This window comes from Natator depressus, chromosome 6 (assembly GCF_965152275.1).
Source record: "Natator depressus isolate rNatDep1 chromosome 6, rNatDep2.hap1, whole genome shotgun sequence".
NCBI lineage: Eukaryota > Metazoa > Chordata > Testudines > Cheloniidae > Natator > Natator depressus.
Window position 1 is genome coordinate 23,802,439 of NC_134239.1, and position 27,293 is coordinate 23,829,731.

Here is a 27,293-nt window from a genome sequence, read left to right on the forward strand (position 1 = left end):
CGGGCCCTTCACTCCAGGGGGTCCGCAGGCCCCACTGATCAACTCTTCCCCCTCCCTCCCATCGCCTCCTGCACGCCAAGGAACAGCTGTTCAGTGGCATGCAGGAGGCACTGGGAGGGAGGGGGAGGAACGGGGGACAGGGAGCGCTTGGCGGAGGGGGCAGTGGGGAAGAGGTGGAACAAGGGTGCGAAAAGGTAGAGGGCGGGACTATGGGGGAAGGGATGGAGTGGTGGCAGAGCCTGGGGCTAAGCAGGGCGGGGGGCTTAGGGGTCCGCAAAAAAATTTAAATTTAAATGGGGGTCCTCGGGTTGCTAAAGTTTGAGAACCGCTGATTTAAGTTGTTCTACCTGCCTGGAAAGCCTCTTTCAAATTTGTCTGCAGCAAACTTCTCTAAGATTCCAGCTTGAGAAGGGCACAAAGAGGATTAAAACCCAAAAGTTCTTCAATGAACTCAGCAGTGAGGTTTTCCTATATTGCATGCCACTGTAGTATCCAAATGAGATCTAACACCCCTTTGGCCTTTCCCTATATTCAAAGTTGCTCTGGCTTAACTAAATAGGTTCAAAACACCTTCAGTTAAACTCAGTGGTGAGCTGGAGCCGGTTCGCACGAACCGGTTATTAAATTTTGAAGCCGGTTTAGAACCAGTTGTTAAATGGGTGGGCAAACTGTGCCACATGTGGCCCGCAGGACTGTCCTTTCCATCCCGCCAGAGCTGGGGAAGCTCCTTGAGAATTTTTACTCACCCGGCAGCAGTCCAGGCCTTCGGCGGTGGGCCCTTCACTTGCTCCGGGCCTTCGGCAGCACATCCTTCAGTGCCGCCGAAGACCCGGAGCGACTGAAGGACGTGCTGCCAAAGTCCCGGAGCGACTGAGGAACCAGTTCTTCAGCTTCTGGCAGCTCATCACTGGTTAAACTGATGCAAAACTAGATGCTAATTTGAGTTTCAGTAAATCAGTATAAACCAAGTTTAAGTTGAATTAAGAGTGTCCACACATGGTTTTGCACTGTTTTAACTAATTTGGTTTATTACACTTATTTTGAAGAAGTGCAACTCCGGAAATAAATGGGGCCTTTAAGATGTTAGTTCTGTCATGACAAGGTGATCAATACGATTAACTTCCTTTCCCATGATGCCAACACTCAGTAAGATTTAATAGGTTTATCTTCTCAGAATTTGTTTGAATTTGGAACTTGCATTCATCTTTGAGACCCTATTGAAGAAATAACGGAGATGTCCTGAAGGTGTATTGTCAATATAATTCATGTGGAAAAGGACAGCAAGAAGCAATAACAGTTTAGAGTAAACACTGAAACTCTCTTAAAAATCTAGTTTACTTATATGGTACAATTAATGCTTTGTGTTTACTTTCAGCATTTCACTTTGCTTCAGGGATATTGCTCCAATATAGGCAAGATATTTGAAAACAAATGGATAATGGAGTTATACTTTTTAAACAAATAAGTAGCCAACATTACACAAATGTTGGGTTTTTTAAAGCCAAGTTTCCATTTAAGTGTTATAAATGTTTTTTTTAAACTTGTGTTTTGTAAACCAATTTAAGAGTATTAACACAATGACTAGAAGTGTTTATAAATTTAAATTCAGATGAAAGGTTTGTTTAAATTCCATATTGGAACTACTTCAGAGAGGAAAGTAAGGGCTGGTACGGCATGCCAATAAAGGGTACCTGCCAGTACCGGCCCGTACCGCTGACTTTAAAGCGCTGTAGCAGCAGTGCTTTAAGAACTCTGATTAAAGCACTGCTGCGGCAGCGCTCAAACGTCACTGCCCCTTTCGCACCCCGGCCGCCGACAGTGGGGGTGGGCCGGGGCTGGGGGAGAAGTAGTAGTAGCTGCCCCGGGGCTGTGATTTAAAAGGGCCCGGGGCTCCAGCCACCGCTGCCGCTACTGCAGCAGCACCACCAGCCAGAGCCCGGCCTTTTAAATAGCCGCTGGAGCCGCACGCGGCATGGGCCGGGGAGCGCAGATGGACTGGCTGAGGGATCCTGACCCGCAGTCCTGACCCTTCCACCCGAGGCCCCACCCTTTCAGGGGGCCAGAGCAGTCCTGTACCGGTAAGACCTGCATTTTACTTTCATCCCGGCCTACTTCTAGTTGCTAGTGCCTCCAGTTATCCCCCCAAAATGGCACCCCTTTTCTGACAACTCCCAAATAAGGAAATGTTGCCCTAAGAACTTGCATATTGTTTGCAGCTTATTTGTCAGCTGAATAAGTAGTAACCCCATTATGTACTTGTCATCAAATATGAAAATATTTACAAACCCCACCAGAGTGGCTACTTGCTACCTAAAGGATGAAAGTGGAAGTTAAGCCTTCCTGGGAGGGGTGAAACAGTCGGAGAGAGACACTGCTTATGGTGAATAGAGCAGCTTAGGTAGAGTAGACCCAGGAACCCGCAGACGGGACACTAAACCGAAAGGGCACTGAATTACAGAGAACTCTTTTCTAGGTGTCTGGCTGGTAGGTTTGACCGACACGCTCAGGGTCCAACTGACTGCCATATTTAAGGGCCGTAAGAAATTTTTCCCCAGATCAAATGAGTAGATTTTTCCTCCTTCCTCTGCAGACTTTTGGGGGGCGAGGGGGTCACTTGCTGGTTTAAGCGAGAGTGACTGGCGAATTCTCTGTCACTTGAAGTCTTTAAAGCAAAACGCCAGGATTTTCAGTCACTCAGGCAGGGGTGATATGCCTACAACAGGAGTGAGGGGGTGAGGCTCTGGGGCTTGCAACCGGTCATGATGGCCCCTTCTGGCCTTAAAGTCCCGAACACCGACGCAGCAGGGGGACACCCACAGCCACCCTCTCCAAATAATTCCCACCACCACCTCTTGGTGGAGAGACAGCCCCAGGGCAGCCGAGGGCTATCCCCACAGGTCCACTGGGGGAAGAGGCCACCCGCCACTGCGTACAGGGGAGAAGGAGAAACACCAGCCACCCTGTCCCCACATTTCTCCAGCATGCTTGGGCAGCAGAGGAGACCTCCAGAGAAGTTATTAACCGGGGGGGAGGGCAGGGGGAACTGAGGGAGAGGGAGCTCCACCTCCCTCAGCGACCGCTATGGGCCGAGGGGCTGACCCAAACGCAGGGGAAGAGCCCGACGCCGTGCGCGCCGGGGCCGGGGAGCCGCCTCCAGGGCCGGAGCTAGGGCCCGCCCGCCTGCCTGGCGCTCGCTCTCCCTGCCCCGGCAGCCAGGCTGGCGCAATACACCCCTGCCGCCCACCCGGCTGTTACCCCGGCTGCTGCCGCTGCCGCCGCCGCCTGCTTCCCTCCGCGGCCCGGACTCGGAAGTGGAAGCGAGCAGGGAGGAGGGGCCCACCCCCGCGCTCGCCCTCTTAAAGCGGCCGCCCACGCTCCCTGCGCCGGGGCCGGCAGGGCTCGGGCCACCGCCGCAACAAATCGATACATCGATAAAGAGCCTGTGTGGGGGCGGGAAAGCAAAGGGGAGGTGGGGAGGGGAAGAGAGAGCGTTTTGAGCTGTTCAATTAAAAGGGCCCCTCCTCCCGACACGCTGTTTCCTTTCCCACAAGCGTGGGAGCCCTGCCGCCGCCGCCGCCGGGTCTGTCTAGCTTCAGCTTCAGCTTCAGCTCCTGCCCTGCAGCGGCCCTTGCAGCCCGCCCGGCACGGCCTCGTTCTGCACCCACAGCGGGACTTCCCCCGGAGCTGTCAGCCTCCTGCGGGCCAGGGGTGCGGGGCCCGCAGCTGTCCCGCTTCTCCCCGGCGGCTCGCGCAGATTAACGGGCAGGGCAGCAGCGATCGCTAGGGAAATTTAGTTTGATTTCATCAGCTTTCCCGCCCTTCAAAAATGGAAGTAGGCCTTATTGGGCCGGTCACAGGTGCAAATAGGGTTGCCAGCTTCCTAATGGCACACATCAAATACCCTTGCCCTGCCCTGCCCCTTCCCTGAGGCCCTGCACCCGCTCACTCCATTGCCCCCTCCCTCTGTCACTCGCTCTCCCCCAACCCTGGGGCAGGGGGTGGGGCCGGGGGCTCCGGGGTGGGGCCAGAAATGAGGGGTTCAGGGTGTGGGAGGGGGCTCTGGGCTGGGGCTGAGGAGTTTGGAGTGTGGGAGAGGGGTTGGGGTACAGGGTGTGGGCTCCAGGAGGGAGTTTAGGTACAGGAGGGGGCTCAGGGCAGGGGGTTAGGGTGTGGGCTCCAGGAGGGAGTTTGGGTGCAGGAGGGGGCTCAGGGCTGGGGTTTGGGGTGCGGGCTCCGGCCAGGTGGCACTTACCTTAGGCCGCTCCTGGAGATAGCCACCATGACTAGCTCCTAGGCTGAGGGGCCAGGGTCTCTGTGCGCTGCCCATGCCCATAGGCACCACCCCCACAGATCCCATTGGCCACAGTTCCTGGCCAATGGGAGCTGCAGAACCGATACTTGGGGCAAGGGCAGTGCATGGAGCCTCCGTGGCCACCCCTGCACCTAGGGACCACAGGGACATGCCAGCCGCTTCCGGGAGCTGCCTTAGCACTGCTGTGCCTCCGACCAGATTTTTAACAGCTGACCAGAGCCACCAGGGTACTTTTTCAACTGGGCGTTCTGGTTGAAAACCAGGTACCTAGGAACCCGAGGTGCACAGTACCCTCCAGAACATCACCTCATATTATAGTCTGCATTTCCTTTTAGTAAGAGCAGGGCTTAAATTCAGCCACTGTCCGGAGCAGAGCTGTGATAAATATTTTCAAAGAGCCCTGAGACTCCCGGAAATACTCTATGATAGTGGTTCCCAAACTGGGGTTCACCAAATGTTACAGGGGGTTCTCGGGGAAAAAAATTCCCTAATGGTGGACAGAGCTGTCCATAGGGACCCTGGGCAGCACCGAGCCAGCAGCCCTGAGCCTTGGGGACTTCCAAGAGCTAAGCAGCTCAAAGCAAGCATATCTATCATACTGAGAGATTTCAGAGTAACAGCCGTGTTAGTCTGTATTCGTAAAAAGAAAAAAGAAAAGGAGTACTTGTGGCACCTTAGAGACTAACCAGTTTATTTGAGCATGAGCTTTCGTGAGCTACAGCTCACTTCATCGGATGCATAGCATATTGTGGAAACTGCAGAAGACATTATATACACACAGAGACCATGAAACAAAACTTCCTCCCACTCCACTGTCCTGCTCGTAACAGCTTATCTAAAGTGATCATCAAGGAGGGCCATTTCCAGCAAAAATCCACGGTCATGTGCCGCCCCCACCTCGGCACGCCCCCCTGTGGATCCCTCTGCTTTTTTCTGGTGGCCCCCGTGGGCCCCCCACACACACTTTTCCAGCGGTGCCCTGCCAGACCACGGGGGCTTTGCCCCCGCACCTTTTTTTTCTCCTGGCACCTCTGACAGGAGCCTTGTCTTATAACAGGCTTAATCATAAGTGATACAAGCTACAAAAGTGAGATCTTAGAAAAGTATTGCCATGTTCATAAAGTAATAAAAATACTGTAATGATAAATAATAATTCATAAATAGTGTGTAATAAGCAAGTCATAAAAACAAATGTTATATTCCCAAGTCCACTGCTTTATAATTTATGTTGAGGAAAGGGAAAAAATCCCTGGAAATATTCATTTTTAGGAGTGGGTTCACGAGACTTGACATTTTAGTGAAAGGGGTTCGCAGGTTGTTAAAGTTTGGGAACCACTGCTCTATGAGAATGTAAGCCCTGAGTAAGAGTGAATATGATGGAAACTACTTCAAGCCAGGGGGTGCTGCTGCGCCCCCAGAACCACTAGTTCCAGCACCTATGAGCAAGACACAACATTTAGGCCTAAGATACAAAGGCAAATGTTGCCTTTATAAGTGTGGCAAGATGTACCAATCAGTGGTCCCTGAAGGTGAGCCACAACACTCTCCTCAGAGCAGCATGGGTTTTGTGGGATAAATTAGCATTCTAACTGGTATTGCTTCCCTGAATAGATAGTTTCAGATGCCCTTCCTCCCCTCTCCCTGCCCCAACCCTAAAAACCCAGCTGGTTACTCATGAGGGAGATGGTTTGCTGTTCCTTAGCTAGTAAGGGAATAAATTCCTTTTTGAGTCTGTGAATTGAGTTTATATATGAAGGGAAGTTGCCCAGACACTTAGGGCGTTCTTATTCACAACATAAACCAACATACTGTATTGCCAATCCAAAGTGTTCAAGAAACAACCGAGGCCCAAAAGATTCACGAATGGCTTAATAATCAAGGGATTTTTAAAGAGTTGGGATTTTTTGTTTTCCTGTTTGAGCCTTTAAGGTTCATGTTTTTAAGCTTATCTGCAGCCATGAGGGTTAAAAAGTTTTAAAAATTAACACTGAATTCTGGTATAATCACAGAATTTCAGGAGCTTTAGGGAAAACATTATTATAAAACTTGGTAAAATTGAGGGAGTTGACAAAACTACAATAAAGTGGAAAACAGAGAGGGTTATGTTTGTGGTTTGGTCAAAGCTGGACCTTCCATGAGCCATCTTGCACCCTGAAACAGTGTCAGAAAAGTTAAGGAATAAGCTACTTTCAAAAATAATCTTCCATTTCACCCACCTATACTGGTTCTTTACAGGTATGTACTGTAGTTAAGATACCCTTCAGTATTTGAAAGAGAGATAGGTACATTGCAACGTTGAATGAATGCCACCTTGTCAGGCTGTTAGAGTACTGTCTTTCTCCTTTGCTAAGTGTTGAAATTAATATGCAGTTTTCTATAATCTAAAACTCTTGGGACTGACATTCCAAAAAAAGATCTGAAGGAAAATTGATATTTTCAAACAACCCTGGTATCAGAACTGTAATACTAACATCATACTTGTAAAATAGAATTCAGGTAATGGGCACGTCTCATCCCACTTGGGTGCGTCAGCATCCCAGAACCCTGTAGGATGCTTCCATAGCAGGAATGACATTTTTAAACGAGCCATAGGCTTCCGAAGGGTTGTTTTTGCAGTGCAGAAGTAGTGCATTTATTTCACACTAGTAGTCAGTTTTATTTATAAGGCACTCAAATTTTACAAGGTGCTTCATAAGATGAGGCAGGTACCCTGTCTAAAGCTGTTTGCAGTCTAAATATAGTCATGGCATCAGATTCTCTGTTCACTTGTAACTTGTGTTGTTATTCACCACAAACTTTGTACCCTTCCACGCACATCAAAAGACCCTATACTTAAATCTCTGAAAAAGCAGGAAATACAGTGTTAAGGTTGTGTCATGTGGGAGACATTATCTAACTCAGCCCACATGCTGTTGGCAAATAGCACAGGGACAAAACCAAACCTGGTCATCTATCCCTAACAAAATCTGCCATTTGCTGTGTTCTGTCCAATAATACTATAGCATCATTCCTCTTCATACACTTCTGCTGACCCTCCCTATAGTATGTGTAGCTCTATTGATCCAGAAATTAGATGCAACAAGTTGACAGAGCTCACACTGCCATTTGAGGATAGCTACAGGTAAAGGAATCATTGATTCTTTTTCTCTGGGCTGTGATATGCAGAAGGTCCAAGTAGATGATCACAATGGCCCCTATAAATTTAAGAAAGTATGTAAGTTTTGAACACAACAGTAGAGTTTCAGGGATGCCACTGTCAAAGCTGCCACTGCCTCCAGAGACTGACATTCTACTAGGTATGTCAAGAAGATGGGGAATATGAGAACACTTCACCAATTCCTAATACTAGCATATACTCTTTGCCCATCAGAACTTCACATCTGCACTAGCAATTGCACTATGACTATGCACTCTGACCTCTGTGCTACTCTATTGTCCTGGAGAATTGTAGCAGTCTGGTACCACACATCACAGCACACCACTAGGCTCAGTCCTAGCTAACCAAAGGTGCTGTTTTAAGAATTCACTATGGGTTAAGAATGAGCAACTCTTTAGTGGCATGTATGGAGCAGACGAAGTGGTTGAATGTAGGTCATCCCTAGATAGCTCACATTTGCTAAGACTAACCTAAATGTGATCTTTATCCAAGACAAGACAAGGCCTAAGAGTTTCTACCACATTACTCTTGTGCATTTTTCACACTGTCCTCCAAAGCCCCAATCCACAAAGCTATTTAGGATCCTAACTTCCACTGAAATCAATGGAAGTCAGGAACCTAAATATCTTTGTGGATCTGGGCCCAAGTGCTCAGGAAGGATATAGCTGTATGATCTCACAGACTTGTTGGCACTGCTCAATGGGGGCAGAATTAAGGTTGTGCGGCAAGAAATTCCAGCTAGCACAGAAAGCTGCAGTGCATCTCCTCAGCAACACTGGCTACTGCGCTCTACACTGGCTTCTCATGGAATTTTGAATCAAGTTCAAAGTGTTTATCTTCAAGGCACTCCATGGCCTAGGCTCAGGATATCTTAAAGATTGCCTAGGGCTCCAGGATGAAGACTGTCGTTGATGACATCACTTCTCTGGCACAATGGAACTCTCTGCAAGGGTAAATCTCATCTGTGCAGGGGACAGAACTTTCTTGGGGGCTGGTCCAAGACAGTGGAATGAACTTCCCCAGGAACTAAGGATCATCACAAGCCTCACCCCCTTTCACTGCACGTGCAAGGTGCATTTCTTTGCCTTCCTTTCTCTAACATAAACACAGAGCAACATGTGTATTTATAAAAAACAAAACAAAAACACAAAGAACCAAAAACAACAACAACAAATCCCACAAAAATGAAACACCTTACCAAAACAAGACATTCCACTGCACACACTTCTCCTCCTCGGAAGAGGATGCAAGAACAAACAATATATGACAGATGTTTGTCACATTGCTTAATGCACTGCTAGAAGGCTCCCAGATAGTACAGTGATGATCATATTATAAGAACCCACATAGAATATAATAGTATGGCGTTTGCATAACTGTAACTCTATTTCCTGGTTTTCAGAGGTTTAATTATAGGTGCATTTGATGTTCTGGAAGGGTACAAAACACTACCAGTCAATCTGAACTCTATGTTAACAAAATTTTTGGGCAGTGAATTTCCCTTGTTTTGAGGAAATGGTGGTAGTGAGGGGGGCATGACTGAAGGGCTCCTCTGCGGGAGAATAAAGGGACTTCTTTCTGGAAAGAACTCATCAATCAGCTACCAGCTCTTACCTTCTTCTGGCCCATTCATGCCCCCAGTAGGGCTGGTGGGTCCTGTGGAGAAGAGCAGGTGGAGTTGAGGGGCTGTGAGCTAATGAGGGGAAGGGAATTCTCAGACTCCGTACTCCACTTCAGAGACTAGTGTAGGAGGAGGGGGCTCTGTACAACCTTCTGCAGCACGGGAGGATCAGATGTGAATTGGCTTGTTCTCATCTCAATGGTATGTTCTCAGAAGAAAGAGAAGAAGCCCAGAATCACTGAGCTGTAAACCACACCATTCATTTCAATGTGTTCTCAAATCCTGCCCCTCACACAGGTCTCAGTGCCTGTATGCTTGTGCCATGCACTGAGCATGCCAGTTTCCTGTCTCAGTGTTTTGTGCCTTATGAATACACCAAGCATGCCAATTCCTATTGCCCAGCATAGATCCAGTCCATCATGCCTAGTACTGCATGGCAGGAATTCAGTGAGCCTCTCTCAGCAGAGAACAAATTCATCCAGGCTGGGTCTCTTTCAATCAGCCTAACCCTACACAACCACACCAGGTTTCGTATTCCACACACACTGCTGCCCACCGGACTGTCCCAGGGTGGGACTTAGGCAGATAGGTAGATGGCATTGAGGATACATTTGTGAGATACTGAACTTCCTCAGTGGACACACACCACTAGACCCAAAAGGCAGTTTGAATGCAGCACACCAATCTCCCAAGGAAAGGATTTGTACTTATGATCCCTGGGGTCAAAGACCTGTACTGCTTCTTCAACCAAGCCACCATGTGAGCATATAGCTCTATGTGTAACAAACAAGAGAGTTCTTGAGGAATCAATAGCTCCCATACATACAAATAGTCTGTAAGCCAATACTAAAGCTTTTGTAATGCAATAAGTTTTGAAATATTTCTAAACTGGTCCTGGGTACTGTTCAACAGTTGAGCTCAGGGGTAGTCCAGTGATGTATTTTTTATGAGATTCATAGCCTTATTTTCCCTGCCTCTTTACAAAAGTGTCATAAGAATGTGAAAATGACAAAAACAGATACTTTTCATGGGCTATATATTGGGAAACCCTTGACATACGTCCTAAAATTTGTACCCCAAACTCTTCCTCATCTCCTGTCTCCCTATGTGTGTGGATGTTAGAGCAAATGGAAGTATTTTAAAGAAAAAACTCTGCTCCTGTGGTGAAATTTCCAAAAGAAGCTCCTAACCCAAAGCAGAATGCAGACAGGGATCAGTAACATGCACAGCAGACTCTCAGAAATCTGCCAGACTGAGTATTTTGATACTGCTCAGATTCAATGACTACAGCATGTTACCCTGAGCTAGCCAGTGACTTCAACATAAGGTATCCTTATGCACTCATCCTCTCCAGAGCCGCAGTCCTACAGTGCCTGCATGTACAAACCACTGTGGCATGTCATCCAGGCTCAACACAGTTGTAGAGCTAACTTGAACTCCTAATAACTTTTAAAGTGTTATTTAAACTGAAGTTGCAGTGGGTACCAGAAACGAGCAGAGATCAAACCCTATCAGGTAATATTGGTTGGAGTGTTTCAGTGCAATAGTTTGAGCCCCAGATGTGCACAAAATGTGCACTACGAAACAGAAAATGATACTGTCACATTTTTAGAGGTTCTGTGCCTTGAGAACCCCTTGTTCAAGTGACCGCTAACTGCACTCTAATGTGGCACAGCAATTTTCCAGATAATCTGAGTGTCTGGGGATTTTGGAGCACTTAGAAAAAATCATCTGTTTAACGGTAGGTTCAGCTTAACCGTAACTATAGAGGAGCTATACTGCACTATCATATAAAGCCAGTGCAAAATGCTACTATTTTGATTTGGCTGTATTTCACATCCACTGTGCAAGGTGAAAGTGACAATGCAAGCTGCAAGGCACATAAAGATGTGACCCATGACATTCTATGTTGAGCGACAGACACTGGGGTAAGGAAGTGAGAAATAAAAAGATAAGATTATATGACTATTTTGGTTTGTTGTCTTCACTACTTGATGGTAATCTATGTAAGCTTCATTACAATTTTTCTTTTCCCCTCATTGCTCTGTATTGTGGGCCTCATGAAAACTGTAAGTTGAATGAACAAAGGAGACTTGTCTATCTGGGTATGGGGGAGTATGGGAAGGGGCAGCATGGAAAATATGGGAGTGGCAAAAGCACACCAAGAGGGTATGTTAAATTACTGTAATCTAATAAGCACTTGAGCCATTATATACCTATTTTGTTGCTTGAGGAGATTTTTGATCACATTGACCATTGGACTCATTGCAGTCTGTGAAGTATCCTTACCTCTCTCCCAGTCCATCATCATGTTCATGTTTTATATTTGCTTTATTTGGGGATTCTTACAAGTCATGGAAGCACAAAAACCATGAGATTCTAATTACTGGAATTGTATTATCCTTATCTGTTCAGATGCATAGAATAGCTCTACACACAGCTTCCAAATCAGCATTTCATATGAAGGCAATACAACAGTCCTAAACTAGCAAACAGAATCACTGGTATTCTTGGAGCCAGTTCAGTCCTCTCACATGCCTGACTCCCACTGAAGCTAGTACGCATGCTACATTTGGAACAGAGCAGTAGTCTTGCCAGCAAAGTCAGAGGGACAGACCCGCAGTACTACAAGCCCCACTAAGGTTCCCAGAAATACAAGTTCTCTTCTCCATCCCCACCAATAAGTTTGTGAACACCTCTCTCTTCCCATATATTCTCTGCCTCATCCTCCTTCCAAATTTCCAGTCTCTATTATCCACACCCACTCAGTGTGGTTCTCTGTCCCTCTTTAATGGTGGCTGGGTCACACAGAGATAGATGAGTCTGGCACAGTCTTTGCTAACAACACAGTTTTTATCAGTACAGGCTCATGCTTTTAGAACCGGAGGTCCCAGATTTACTGGTGTTGGACACAGGGCCCATGGGTCAATTTCCTTTCTTCAGCCAATGCACCCCCTCTCTGCCAGGCTGGACTCCCCACATTCTGCACTCAGAGCTGGCAGGAATGGAAGGTACTGAGCCAGCTCAAGAGCAGCCTGCCCAGGAAGGATCAATGCAGCTCCCACTAGCAGGAGGCTGCAGCTGAAGGTCAGCTCAGCTGATCAGCAAGCCTCTGAGTGGGTTTGCTGTTGTAAGTTTCAGGGTTGTTCTAGCTTACTCCTGGCTGTTTATGGTCCTAAAGGACCTTTTGGGCAGCCAGGGATCTCTGGGATGTGATGACCCCAGCCTCACCCTCAAGGCTGACCTAAGGGAAAATGTTGCCCTGGATGAACTTGTATTTTGGTGCCTCTGGCCTCCGCTGCCTCCCCGGGGTCTCCACCAATCCCCCCATTGCCCCTGGCCCCAGCTGCCTCCCCATCAATCCCCCCATCGTTCCTGGACCTTGCTGCCTCTCTCCCCTCCATTGTCCAGAACTCCTTTCCATGGCCTTGCACCCCAGGCCCGCCCCGCTCCTTGCCATTTGACCACAGTGTGCCCCCTCCCCTGACTATAGTGCCTTGGGCAGTCACCCACCCATAACCCTGCTCACCCCCTACACTGGGAGTGTGTTGTGTACGAGCTAGCCACACTGCTGTACAAGATTTTCCTATGCCAAGGGAACCTTCTATTCACTGGTTTCAGTTGTTTTGCGCTATGAGTGGTAAAAAGCAGCCATAACAGGGCTGAGGATCTGGCTGCTTGTCTCCACAACATGCCATCAAATCAATAATTGTTTGAACACAAACAAAAGATTTAAGATGACTCATTTCAAACCTTTGCCTCACTGTGCCTGGTTTTGCTAGATTTCTCCTCTGAGTTTTCCTGAATCCTAAGGATTTATGACATTTAGGAATTTTCCAGATTTTGAGATTTTTAGGCTGCACTTACGTTAGGTCATTTGAAATATATTGTAAGCCTTTTGGAGCAGGGCCTCTTTTTTATGTATTTGTACAGTGCATGCCACAATGGGGCCCTGGGCACTATGACAACACAAATAAATAACATAGTAGGAAGGTTTTGAAGGAGCAACTTTAAGTATTTTAAGTTTTTGAACTCTGATTCACAGTAGTACAGCAAGATACAGAGGCTGATTCTCCATGGTCTTGCACTTTGTGTAGTCAATTACACTTGTGCAAAGTGAGCACAATTCTGTTTTGGCAGTATTTTACACCCACTTTGCATTAGTCCTAATGAACATATGGTGCAAGAAACTATAAAGTCATGTTTTTGGTTCACTACCCCAACTAATTGCCACTTTCCTTGCTCTGATTTTGTACATTGGGTACAATATGCAAGAGTCAAATTCAATCTGCAGACATAGATACAGAACTTCTATTGAGTCAAATTGTACTTGTGTAAGAGACTAGAAATTCATCCTAAAGAAGTAGCTGAAAATGTCATTTTAAAAGAGACAGATAGAAGGCCTAATCCCACAAGCACTGCATGCCTGAACTCCCATGGATAATAATTCAGTGTTACTTTGATACATGGAAGGTATCAGTTTATCTTTTTATAGATTGTATCCTTATTTGTCCTATTTAATATTAAATTTGTCTGGGTAAAAGTCTGCATGTAATGCATCACAGTTAAATTCTAGCTAAAACAAAAATTTCCACGCATTACTCAGAACTGAAAACAAACTCCGACCGGCCTCAGTAGAGGTGGCTTGCAAGTCTGCTCATAGCATTGAATACTAAAAAGAGGAGGGGAACATTTCTTGGTGAAGCCTGAGTTTATATTAATAATATGTGTGGTGGTACCAATATATTCTCCAAGGGTATTTTGACCCAAAAGCTGTAAAGAAACTTAATACAAAAAAGTCACACAGTTAGGGATGGTGCATTTGGCCACCAGGTGACACTGTCTTCTTATGAGTGGAAATTAGATCAAGACATCATTTTGGCCAACCTGCTTAAAATATTATGGAGTTTATTTCTTGTGTAACTGGAAATTAAGTAGTTTAGTCATAAGCTTGACGCTTCAAAGGGAATTAGGCCTGTTGTCTAGTGTCAAGGTCTGATTTTAAAATAAAATGGTCTTTGATCTATGGAAAATGACATTTTCTTCTCTCTGTTTAAGTTTGCAGGTAAAGAGAAACCAAATTGCAGAGGAGACTGTCTGGATGTAATAATCCAGAATATAAAATACAGCCCTTTGAAGTAGATTATATCGATTAGCATTTCAGAGGATCTCAGAAGAGGGAGCTCTGGAAAGTCTAGACTTCAAGTGGCTAGCTAAGAAACATAAGAGATGATGGCTTTCTCACTAGACTGGACTCTCAGCATCATCTTCTATAATTTAATTCAGCTCTTGAATCAAGGAGGATTAAAGACACAAGGGGAAGAAGCAAAAAGTCTTAACAAATTTGGTGAAATGAGTATCACCTGGAAACAGCTTTGAGACTGCAAGGAAGATTCAATGAGCTAGCAAGACAGATAGGGGAAGCACTACAGAAAAGTTTTAGATTACTAGGAGGGTTGAGTTCATTATATTCTGCCTTTTACTTATCCCATGAGATCAGGCAGGCCATTGACCAAGTAAACCATGGGCCAGCTTCTGAAAAGTCTTACAGGAATACCAAGGAGAGGAGCATAAATTCAGCCCCAGCGCTTATTGTGCCAATGTTGCTTCTCTGTCCATCCCTTTGCAGGTACAGCTCCCTAAATGAAGAGACATAGCCAGGAATCCCTATCCTGCATCACCCTCTGGAACAGCGCTGGTGCACAGTGTTCTGCCACCCCATAAGGAGGCATTGTTGTGGACTTTCCAGTTTCTGCCTTCCCAATGACTCTCTGGTACAGGTCTGCACCAACCCCAGTTGTAGTTCTGGTTTTAATAAACTGACTGGAGTTCAATGCTATTGTCCTATTTGCTGTCACAATTGTAAACAATGCAGCATGTTGCTAGTTCTACTGATTCAGTGGGGTATGTGTAGCAAGACTCTAGTTTCAGTCTGGGCAGATGTAGAGCCGATTGTAAAATCACTACAATGGGCATTGTTAGCCTTGTCTGTGGTCTCACCAGAGAAACGAAGGAGTGAAGTGGTTGGCAAGACTTACATGATTCTTTTGCTCCTGCAGGTGGTCTGTCCGTCTCAAGGTTGACTTGGTGAGGTTATGTAGAAGAGGCTTGCTCTTCTGCCTGTGCTGTGTCTATATGGAGGACTTCAATCTGCAGGGTAGTCACACCGGCCAGCATAACAGATATTCAACATAAACATGTTTACCTGTTTTCTTTAGAGTTAGTCAGGAAATATAGGTTATTATTTCCTTTATCCTGTGACATTAACCTGTAGGTAGGATGAGCCAAAGGAAGTATCTAGCAGTCAGACAAGAAGGAATTGTAGATCGTTTGAGTTGCTTTCATTTACTGTTTGAGTTTGACCTGTGTTAAGAGCTGATTTAATAAGCAGCTCAAAGGAAGCCATTTCCAGTGCACAACAGCAAGTATTTGTATTGGGTGTACAAATCCCAAGAATTATGCTGCATGTTCTTGAACACCATCTATCACTTTATCTATTAAGTAGCTATTTACATATATTAAACATTCTTGTAACAACTCATGTTTCACTGTGGCCCATTGGATTCTGTAGTCCACACATACTTGAAGTTTTGTCTTTTCATCTTTTAGACCTGAGCCTGGGAGGCTTTGACACTCTCAAATTCTGTTACTTCAATGGGATTGAGTGCTGTGTATTTTGCAGGGCCGGACATTTATGGACTCGTCAAGAAAGTTTAAGATCATTCCTGTAAGGAATGGTGACATTCCAAGGCTTACATTGCAAGTCCTCATGGTTACCAACAAATCCCTGGACACATGTTACAAGTGTGACCAATGCAGTGATATTTTCCTGACTCTAAAGGAAGCCTTTAGAAGGAAAAAACAGAAGCCACTAAAACCAAGCAAGAAACCATCTTGACCCATACTAGCAATCACAGCAGACCCAGCCATTGCTCCTGCAAAAAAGAAGGGGGCTATGACTATTAAGCTACCCTCCTCCAGGTTGTTGACATATAGGTATATACCTTTGACCTCACTCATCTTAATCCAGACATATGGGACAAGTTTTATTACAAACTGCAGTACATGGTCAAAGTACATTATCTTTGAAAACTACATTCTTTTGAAAACTACATTACATTTGAAAACTACAAACTACATTTCAAAGTACATTATCTTTGAAAACTCATGGCGATCGGGGGAAGTCCCGGACGACTGGAAAAGGCTAATGTAGTGCCCATCTTTAAAAAAGGGAAGAAGGAGGATCCTGGGAATTACAGGCCAGTCAGCCTCACCTCAGTCCCTGGAAAAATCATGGAGCAGGTCCTCAAGGAATCAATTCTGAAGCACTTAGAGGAGAGGAAAGTGATCAGGAACAGTCAACATGGATTCACCAAGGGCAAGTCATGCCTGACTAATCTAATTGCCTTCTATGATGAGATAACTGGCTCTGTGGATGAGGGGAAAGCGGTGGACGTGTTGTTCCTTGACTTTAGCAAAGCTTTTGACACGGTCTCCCACAGTATTCTTGCCAGCAAGTTAAAGAAGTATGGGCTGGATGAATGGACTATAAGGTGGATAGAAAGTTGGCTAGATTGTCAGGCTCAACGGGTAATGATCAATGGCTCCACGTCTAGTTGGCAGCCGGTGTCAAGTGGAGTGCCCCAAGGGTCGGTCCTCAGGCTGGTTTTGTTCAATATCTTCATAAATGATCTGGAGGATGGTGTGGATTGCACCCTCAGCAAGTTTGCAGATGACACTAAACTGGGAGGAGAGGTAGATATGCTGGTGGGTAGGGATAGGATACAGAGGGCCCTAGACAAATTAGAGGATTGGGCCAAAAGAAATCTGTTGAGGTTCAACAAGGACAAATGCAGAGTCCTGCACTTAGGACGGAAGAATCCCATGCACCGCTACAGACTAGGGACTGAATGGCTCGGCACCAGTTCTGCAGAAAAGGACCTAGGGGTTACAGTGGACGAGAAGCTGGATATGAGTCAACAGTGTGCCCTTGTTGCCAAGAAGGCCAATGGCATTTTGGGATGTATATATAGGGGCATTGCCAGCAGATCGAGGGACGTGATCGTTCCCCTCTATTCGACATTGGTGAGCCCTCATCTGGAGTACTGTGTCCAGTTTTGGGCCCCACACTACAAGAAGAATGTGGAAAAATTGGAAAGAGTCCAGCAGAGGGCAACAAAAATGATTAGGGAACTGGAACACATGACTTATGAGGAGAGGCTGAGGGAACTGGGCTTGTTTAGTCTGCGGAAGAGAAGAATGAGCGGGGATTTGATAGCTGCTTTCAACTACCTGAAAGGGGGTTCCAAAGAGGATGGATCTAGACTGTTCTCAGTGGTAGCTGATGACAGAACAAGGAGTAACTGTCTCAAGTTGCAATGGGGGAGGTTTAGGTTGGATATTAGGAAAAACTTTTTCACTAGGAGGGTGGTGAAACACTGGAATGCGTTACCTAGGGAGGTGGTAGAATCTCCTTCCTTAGATATTTTTAAGGTCAGGCTTGACAAAGCCCTGGCTGGGATGATTTAGTTGGGGATTGGTCCTGCTTTGAGCAGGGGGTTGGACTAGATGACCTCCTGAGGTCCCTTCCAACCCTGATATTCTATGATTCTATGAGCTATGGGATCCAAAAAGCCCCAGCACTGTTATAAATAGCATAAAAAACTTTAACCCACACATATTCAGTTCAAATTGTAATTTAATTCAGTCTATTTCCCAAAATAACCACTCAAGGACCATTCAAGCTATTACCAAATCCAGCTACAACTTCCCATCCCTTGCCTGACACACATCCTCTTCTCTTCACTTACTGACATCTTTCATAGAGGGGGAGGAAAAGGCAGGCTTTTCTTCTGCACTGCTGTCTCTGCCCCCTCCTGAATATCTCTGCAGTAAAGCCACCCAACTGTGGTCCTTCCCCAAGAAAAGGGGTTAACTGTTTTTCTGCCAGCCCAGGGATGGAGTCTGTACACTCTGTCACAAAGCAAATCATGACTTTTTAATGATAACAATAGCAAATATCTTTAATTGAATTAGACTAACAATAGTAGCAACAATAAGAAAACAAAATAACAACAGAAATTAATCAGGCAAGCACTGTGAACCGGTCCTTATTTATAAACTACATCCATCCCATTTCAGTCTTAGATTTAGTCTCCAACTTTAATCCCAGCTGCAACTGCGTTTGGTCTTTTGGGCTGAAATCCTGCAACATGCTGTGTGTGACAGAGCCCTGTTAAAGTAAATGAGTTTCTGTGCAGGCTCAGGGGTCCACTTGCAACAAATTGCAGGAGCGTGACTTTGGACTCTCTCTGGAACTTAAATTGCCACATACTGTCACCACAATTCTTAGAGCTCCATACACCACATTCTTGTTTGTCTCCAGAAGAAATGTCTCCACTGTGATTTTACAGCAAGATAACTACTAATTTTTCTTTATCTCACTGTAAGAAAAACACCTTTTTGTCAGTGAAGACAAAGCCTTAGGCTCATCCTGATTTTAGATTAATTCCTCAGATATAGTGTATTTGGTAAACAGGAAAGCAATGGCTTTACTCACTCTTATTGGTACAGCAACATATCAGTGCTACAGTTAGAATATGTTCTCCATCATGGCATCCTGAAAACTCCTTAAATGTATGTGGTCCTGGGGATAGATAAGCAAACTAGATTATTTTTTCAGATGGGAGAGAAAGAAAGTTCTGACCTCTGTCTGGAGGAGGTAAAGGCTGGATCAGGATAGAGCATAAAAAGTATTATTCCTCCAAATATTCCTACAGCTAGTCCAAAGATCAGGTCTAGACATGTTAGCCCGGGTGCGTGGGTGGGCATGAAGATCCCCAGGAGAATCTCATGATTGTCATGCGAGACATGAGAGCCTGAGAAGGTGTTTCAGAGGGGCTATGGCCTGCATATTGTAATGTCTCAGAATGGTGGTTTATATGACTATAAGGTACGTTATCCATGTGATGCTTGGTGGTTTAGCTTTCTGACTCTTATGCACATTATAGAATCTTAGATGGTAATTGGGTGCGGGGGGAAGAGGTGCATCTAAATCAGACACTCTCCAACTGGGATCTTTTGACCGCATGGGACCTGTACATATTTTCTGTGGAGTTCACAAAATGCATGGATTTTCTTTCAACTATCATAAAAACAGATTAATATTTTCAATAATTAACAAAATAGAAAATGCATTTGAAGAGAGGTGGGTTGTTATGATGTTTTTCAAACTTCAGAACAATGTTTTTCAGATTCAAAAGGTTTAAGGATTCCTGATCTTGTCAAAACCGCAGAGCGAGTCAGCCTAATCCCTTTTAATTGCACACCGAATGTATTGTGCCCCTTCTTATCCATGGACTTGGAAGTATAATGTGTGGACTGACAGGAATGATCTCTTCTTGGTTCAGTTTGGTGAAATTAAAATAAATAATCGTCTGCTCTCACAAACTGAATGATGCTATTGTGCTTTTCAGGTACAGGAGCTGAGAGAGCATATAGTCTTATAAACAAAAGTATAACAGATGATAATGAGGAAGGATGGTGTTAGGGTTAAGATGCTGAATTGAGACTGGGAGATTTCAATTCAATTCCAAGCTTTGTTGCAAACATCCTGAGTGACTTTGGGCAAGTAACTTAATCCCTCTGTGCCTCAGTTCCCCGTCTATGAAATGGAGATAATAATTCTTCCATTTTCTTTTCTTGTACCTTTTTCCAGTCTTGTCTATTTAGATTATAAACAGTTTGGAACAGAAACTACTGTCTCTTGCTATGTGTATGTAAAACATTGGGACCTCCCCAACACTGGTTGAGGACTTTAGTTGCTGCTATAATAGAAAAAAATAATAAATAAGTAATGATGCTAGAGCAAACGTGGACTAGACAATATTGTCCAGCTGATGGCTTGTAACATGAATTCCTGTGTCCGGTAACAGAAAGACAAGGAAAGGTAATATATTTTATTAGACAAATGTTGGTGAAAGAGACAAGCTTTCCAGCCACACAGAGCTCTCCTTCAGTGCTGGGTACCACACTCGGGTACCACACTCAGGTACCACTGTTATGCTCTGGTGCCCAGACCCTGCAATAGACTACCCACACCTTGGGGGTGGCAGGGGGAGCTGGTGTTATTAATAGGGCTGTCAATTAATCGCAGTTAACTCACGCGATTAACTCAAATAAATTAATTGCTATTAAAAAAATCAGTCACCATTAATTGCACTTATAACAATAGAATACCAATTGAAATTTATTAAATATTTTTTGATGGTTTTTCTACATTTTCAATATTGATTTCAATTACAACACAGAATACAAAGTGCACAGTGCTCACTTAATATTATTATTTTTGATTACAAATATATGCACTGTAAAAATGATAAACAAAAGAAATATTATTTTTCAGTTCACCTCATACAAGTGCAAACTCTTTATTGTGAAAGTATAACTTACAAATGCAGATTTTTTTTTGGTTACATAACTGCACTCAAAACCAAAACAGTGTAAAACTTTAGAGCCTACAAGTCCACCTAGTCCTACTTCTTGTTCAGCCAATCGCTAAGACAAACAAGTTTGTTTCCATTGATGGGAGATACTGCTGCCTGCTTCTTATTTACAATGTCACCTGAAAGTGAGAACAGGTGTTCACATGGCACATTTGTAGCTGGCGTGCCAAGGTATTTACATGCCAGATATGCTAAACATTCTTATGCCCCTTCCATGCTTCGGCCACCATTCCAGAGGACATGCTTGCATGCTGATGATGCTCATTAAAAAAATAATGTGTCAATTAAATTTGTGACTGTACTCCTTGGGAGTGGGGGGAGAATTGTATGTCTCCTGCTCTGTTTTACCTGCATTCTGCCATACATTTCATGTTATAGCAGACTCGGATGATGACCCAGCACATGTTAGTTTTAAGAACACTTTCACAGGAGGTTTCACAAAAAGCAAAGAAGATACCAATGTGAGATTTCTAAAGATAACTACGGCCCTTGACCCAAGGTTTAAGAATCTGAAGTGCCTTTCAAAATCTGAGAAGGACGGGGCGTGGAGCATACTTTCAGAAGTCTTAAAAGAGCAACACTTCAATGCAGAAACTATGGAACCCAAACCACCAAAAATGGAAACCAACCTTCTGCTGGTGGCATGTGACTCAGATGATGAAAATGAACATGAGTCGGTCCTCACTGCTTTGGGTCATTATCAAGCAGAACCCATCATCAGCATGGAAGCATGTCCTTTGGAATGTTGGTTGAAGCATGAAGGGACATATGAATCTTTAGCGCATCTGGCACATAAATATCTTGCAATGCTGGCTACAACAGTGCCATGCGAACGCCTGTTCTCACTTTCCGGTGACGTTGTAAACTAGAAGCAGGCAGCATTAGTTCCTTCAAATTGTAACCAACCTTGTTTGTGTGAGTGATTGGCGGACCAAGAAGTAGGACTGAGTGGACTTGTAGGCTCTAGAGTTTTAATTGTTTTATTTTTGAATGCAGGTTTTTTTGTACATAATTCTACATTTGTAAATTCAACTTTCATGCTAAAGAGATTGCACTACAGTATTTGTATGAGGTGAACTGAAATATACAATTGTTTTGTTTTTTACAGTGCAAATATTTGTAATCAAAAATACATATAAAGTGAGCACGGTACACTTTGTGTTCTGTGTTGTAATTGATTAATACACTTCCAAATGTAGTAAACATCCGAAAATATTAAAATAAATGGTATTTTATTGTTGTTTAACAGCACGATTATTTTGTTTAATCGCGCGATTAATCGCGATTAATTTTTTTTAATCGCTTGACAGCCCTAGCTATTAAGCATATAACCCTCCTTGACTCGCCTTCCCCCCTCTCCACGCAGCAGGGGGCGCTGCGGGGCCCTCGCTCACCGCCTCCCCCCGCCCCCACCTTGTTTTGCCGGCCGGGCTAGCGGGCGGGCCCCGCGCGCGCCTGCGCAGACGGGCGGAGGCTGAAGAGCCCGAGTGCGGAGGTGGTGGCGGTTGTAGCGGGTCTGTTTTGCTGACGGCCCCGGGCTCAGCTGCTGGGCCAAGATGCCGGCCGTGTCGAAGGGAGACGGGATGCGGGGCCTGGCGGTCTTCATCTCCGACATCCGGAACTGTGAGTGCGGCCGCGGGGCCCGGCTGCGCTGGGAACAGGGGGCGGCGGCGGGCTGCTGCGGGTCCGCTCCGGGGGGCGCTTCGGAGCGGGGCCGTGCTCGGACGGGACGTCGCGGGGGCCAATCCGGGAGGGGCTGCTTGGGAGGGGGGAGCGGGGGCCGCCCTGGGGGAGGAGCTGCTGGGGGGGGGGAGAAGCAGGGGCTGTTCTCGGGGGGGGGGGGCGTGCTGACGTGGGGAGGCAGGTTGCGGGGGGGGGTTATGCTGGGGGAGCTGGGAGGGGCTGGGTTTGTATGGGGAAGGGGGCTGTGTGTGCCTTGCTTTAAATGGGGTGTCTTGGGGAGCCTGTACCGTCAGGGGACAAACAGTATGGGTGGGCTGGGACTCGGGCTTTCTATTATGATGGTGTCTCTGTTTAAGTGGCTGTCTGGCCCGTCCGCCCCCTCCCCCCCCCCCCATGCTAGTTTTGAGATCTCCAAGCGCTGCTGCGCCCTGGGGCTTCTTTCTTAGTGACTTGTGGTGAGGGGGACAGTCTCGTTGTATGATGGCTAGTATCTAGTTCTTGGTTGTGTGGATAAAATGTGGATTGGGGTGGGGGGTTATTCCAAGTCCTCCGTTGTCATTTTAGCCAATGCAAAGGCGTGCAGTGTGTGTTAAGGAGGAAGACTCTGGCCTTGTTCCAGAGAAAACGTTGTGGTAGTGGAACTGATCTCTGTCCATCCCCCAACCCTTCTTCGTGGACACACTTAAATCTACTTTACAAGAGGGTTGTATCAATTTAGCTTAATTTGGGATGCTACTGAATTAAGCTAAATCAATGTCAGTCGTAGGCCCGTTTAATTTTGCCCACACAGGGTGTCTGTGCCACTCTAAATTGTTTAAAAAAAATCTGTTCTTTAGACAAGTGTAACATGTGCAGTCAGAGTTTTTGTCCCTGATCTTTGAGAAGCTCAAAGGTGAGGTGAAAAGAGTAATGAAAAGAAAACTGTGTGGCTGAGGGTGATGGCAAGGGAGGGATTGTATGTGTCAGAGAGAGAGTCAAACACACATATTCTGCTGTGTCTGATAAAGGGAAAAGGTAGGGGAGGAGGGGCGCATGCTAGAGAGAAGCCTGAATTCTTGGAGTTCTTTATGTGACCTTGGGAATTGGGTTAATATTAAGCACAATGATAACTCTTCTTAAAATGTTTCCAACCAAACACTGCAAGTTCATGAGAACTCCTGAACACAAAATTAGTCATTGATCAAATGTCACTGACTTTCAATGTGTTAAATAAACTAAACTAACACTAAAGTGTTAACTTGGGTAAAACTCTTATTAAAAAATTACCCAACAGTGTTACTTTAATATTCCTCCATGATACTGATGAACTAATGGGATCATTGAAACCATTTGTCATTCTTTGAGTATATCTAATTCGCTTGGATACAAAACATGTAGAGATTGTGGCTTGTGCTACATATATACAGACTAGATGAGAGGCAATATGACTTTTCACAATCAGAACTGCGCAAAATGAAAATTCCGTGGCTGGAAGAAATTAAACTTTGCTTGCAGTTGAAGATGATTGGGACTCTTGGAATTGATGATAACTAAAAAGGTGGTGCTCATTTCTGCAGCGGTAATGATTGTCTCAGTGTTCCATATTGATGATGTGAATCTTAAAATACTGATTGGCATTATACAGTTTTCCTGCCTGGACACACTATAAAAAAACCCCATACACTTTGTACGATGAAGACAAAATGCAAGCAGTGGTAATGGAGGCAGAGGTAGAAGAAATGACTCAGCTGGAGTGTGGATAAGGATGGAAATGGGGGCAGCAAGGTCTTTAAGTAATTTTTGGATGTATCTATTATATAAACAAGGCAACAAGCAACCTATTGTATGGTGGTGACATTAAGGATCTCTAGCCTGCAACTGGAGAAGAAAGATGGTCCAGTGGTTAGGGCACTAGCCTGGGACTTGGGAGATCCAGGTTCAACTACCATCTCTGCTACAGACTTCCTGTGTGACATGGGGCAAATCATGTAATCTCTCTGCTTCCATTTCCATTAAAATGGGGTTAACGGCACTTCCCTACCTTACAGGGTATTATGAAAATAGATAAACGGATTGACCATGGGGCACTCAGATACTGTGGCAATGGATGGTTAGGCAACTAGGAGAGAGGTATCTAAGATGAGCCAGAAGCAGATTTTCTTATTTTTTCATTTGGTGGGCCCAACTATATTACAGATTTCCTGGTGAAATTCAGAGTCCTATGTAAACTCTGGGAATTCAGTGACATTTAACATGAAGTATAACTGCTATCATGCTTAATACTGTAGTCACTGCAACCATTGATTGTTTTCAGGTAGTTGTCCAAGAGTGCTGCTATTCTGTTCTTCATAAAGATTGGTTATGCTAGCTCACACTCTGAGAACACATAGCATGTTCCTATTATTTGGGCTGAATTAATGGACCAAGAGAAAAATCAGGCAGGTGATAATGGAACCCGGAACAGATGAAACATACAAGAGAAAATTAATGGTCACACCAGTTTTTCCATAAAAGCTAATTTGGGCTCTTGATTTAGCCCTGTTAGTTTTGCACAAGGACTTGAATTTGGAGGATATATCACATAGTAATAAGTTGGAGAAACTTAAAACGTGTAAGTGTCTAGTAATATTGTGAATCAAGTCTAGGCTCTGTGTGCCAAGACACTGCTAGGATGCTAATAGGCAGACATCTGAATGTCATCAGCCTTAGAAGGACCCAGCTGAAGAGAAATAAAAAGGCCTTGCTTGTATTTGCTGCATGAACTAGGTTGGCAAAATGTAATTTTGTAATAAAATCAATAAAATATTCACCCTCTCATTCTTCAGACAAGTTTTTTCTTACTATACAGATGCTGCTATAAAACGAAAATAATTGAGCTCATTGTTTATATCTAATTCATAGCAGCAACACTGATCCTATATGAAGACTCTAGAGACTTTCTTTCACATTTTTCTCTAGTATATCCACTGTCTGCCTCTGATAAACATTGTTTTCCTCAATTCATAATATAGAACCTGGTATTATTTTGTTTGCTACTAGTAAGCAAAATGTAATATAGAATTAAGTGCATAATTAAAATGAAGAATGCCTTGACAACTAACTAAAGCAGAGCAGTAATGATCACTTTAAGTATTTCTAAGATAGCACTTACCACTGTTGAATAAAATAGAAATTGATTCAATAAAAGATATAACCTCACCCACCTTGTTTATTACTTATTGCTGTCCGTTACAGTAATGTTTACATAGTGGACTTTGTTCTTCACCTCTCTGGGGTTTTCCAGCTTTGCGTACTTTTTCTTTTCTTGTAATCCTCGTCTTTGTGGATATGACTGCAAAAAAGTGGCCTTGTAATATGTTATGAAAAGAGCAAAACTCAGGTTCAGCCTTGTTTTCTGGAAGGCAGTTCTACTGAAATGGAAGGCAGACTGGATTGAGTACTTTTCTCTGGATATTGTAAACATCAATATGAGAAATGCTTGCATTGTTCCTTAGGAGTGCAGCTGTGTTTGGTTGCGGATGAAACTGGTTGTGAATTAAACTCTGTAGTTAGGCCCTGTCTGTGTACGCCCTTAAAGATTAAAACTAGGACTTTGAATTCCTGCTGGATGTGAACTGGGAATGTGTGGTTGGGGCACAACCCAGTCGTAATATTTTTCATGGGCCTTTCTTGTTAAGGACAGTAAAGTCTGTGTAAAATGGATTTTACATTGCCTACACTCTCATCCACAAACACTGTGAATTATAATAATCCAATCCAGAGGTGACTAGAACAAATCAGTATGGTCAGAATTTCATCCTAGAGGAAAGAACATATTTTCACAGGAACTGGAGACAGAAGGGTTTCTCACCACTGTTTCTGCCTGGAAATCCATAATTAATGATGAGTCCAGTAGGATCTTATGGACTTGTACTGTCTTAACAAATATAGATCAAATGCTGTGGTGGAAGTGGCATTGTCTTGCAGTTTTTTCAGCATGCATTTTCCCTTTCCAGTATTGCGACTTCTGTCTTGTTTACATTCAGTTTGAGTCAGCTCTTTTTCATTCAGGTGCTGATCATAGTGTCTTCAAGGGCAGTGATTTCTTCTGGTAAGAAGTTGAGATAAAGCTGATGTTATGAGCATGTCGTTGGCAATGGAACTTGTGCCATCTTGTAACCTCTGCCAGTAGCCAGAGTAAGCTAAGCTGTCACATCCCAAATTTAAACCGGATTGAAGGGTATAGGATGTCAGTGAATATTAACGTTGGAATTTGGTTGAATATTCTTGTGATCCTTGTCAAGGAAAAGGAGGTTGGAAAGAGGTGGAAGCTTAAGAGACTGTCCTTCATTGTGCGTAGTTTCATGAGCCCTTTACTGACTATTGCATGTTTAGGGAGGTTTAAATGTTGTCCATTTGTCAGTAGGCTCATTTACTTTTGGGGTAAAATTTTCAAAAGTGCCTAAGTAATATTTTTAAAAGGACAAGGATTTGTTTTTGCAAGTAGTGACGCAGGCATTACTTAAACTTTCCAGTACTTCCTGTACATGATTGGGAAACTGGATGGCTGCTGCCCTCTATTCTAGTTTGAATCTTCTGGAATTGGTTCTGTACGTGTGTGGGGGGGCAGGGAGGGATCTGTACACCAAGTACAGTTAATTCTACTTAAGTCAAAGGCTAAATATTTGACACACTTGTAATCTTGTGCATAAAGCGCACTGTCATGCTGGGTTTCAAACTTAACTCTGAATTTCTTGGACTCAAATTTTTAAGTGTAGATATTTCTGTTAATACTACTGTATTCGTGTCCTGAGGGATTCAGTGTATATTTGTATACAATTTAGATGGAAAGGTTGCAAGCAAATAAATTAGATGGTTGTTCAAACATTGCTTCTGTAACTGATTCCTTCCTTGTTATCACAAATAACGTTATTTGGATTAAGTGTGTTTGATTTTTATTTGTTAGTACTTGGGTGATAAAGAATGGAGGATTGGCTGCTTTTGCAGGTGCCATCGTTAGCAGTTGAAGAAGGGAGGCTGCCAGTTCTGGGCCTCCTA

The 27,293-nt window shown here is 44.4% G+C and overlaps 2 protein-coding genes across 7 annotated transcripts in view; one reads left to right on the plus strand and one right to left on the minus strand.

Annotated features, from left to right (window-relative positions):
• Positions 1–4,302, minus strand: part of CHID1 (chitinase domain containing 1) — a 241,024-nt gene extending 236,722 nt beyond the window's left edge. Inside the window, exon 1 of one of the 2 annotated variants that reach the window (XM_074954813.1) lies at positions 4,253–4,302. The gene's annotated coding sequence lies outside the window, so the exon portion shown is untranslated. Of the gene's footprint in view, positions 1–3,255; positions 3,324–4,252 lie in introns of those variants that run through there. The other variant, XM_074954812.1, reaches the window with a different exon arrangement.
• The window catches only part of AP2A2 (adaptor related protein complex 2 subunit alpha 2), a 119,302-nt gene continuing 94,068 nt past the window's right edge, over positions 2,060–27,293 (plus strand). For 4 of the 5 annotated variants that reach the window (XM_074954807.1, XM_074954809.1, XM_074954808.1 and 1 more), the window contains exon 1: positions 22,022–22,217. In XM_074954807.1, the coding sequence (XP_074810908.1) occupies positions 22,151–22,217 (67 nt within the window). In that variant the 5' untranslated portion in view covers positions 22,022–22,150. Of the gene's footprint in view, positions 2,079–22,021; positions 22,218–27,293 lie in introns of those variants that run through there. The other variant, XM_074954811.1, reaches the window with a different exon arrangement.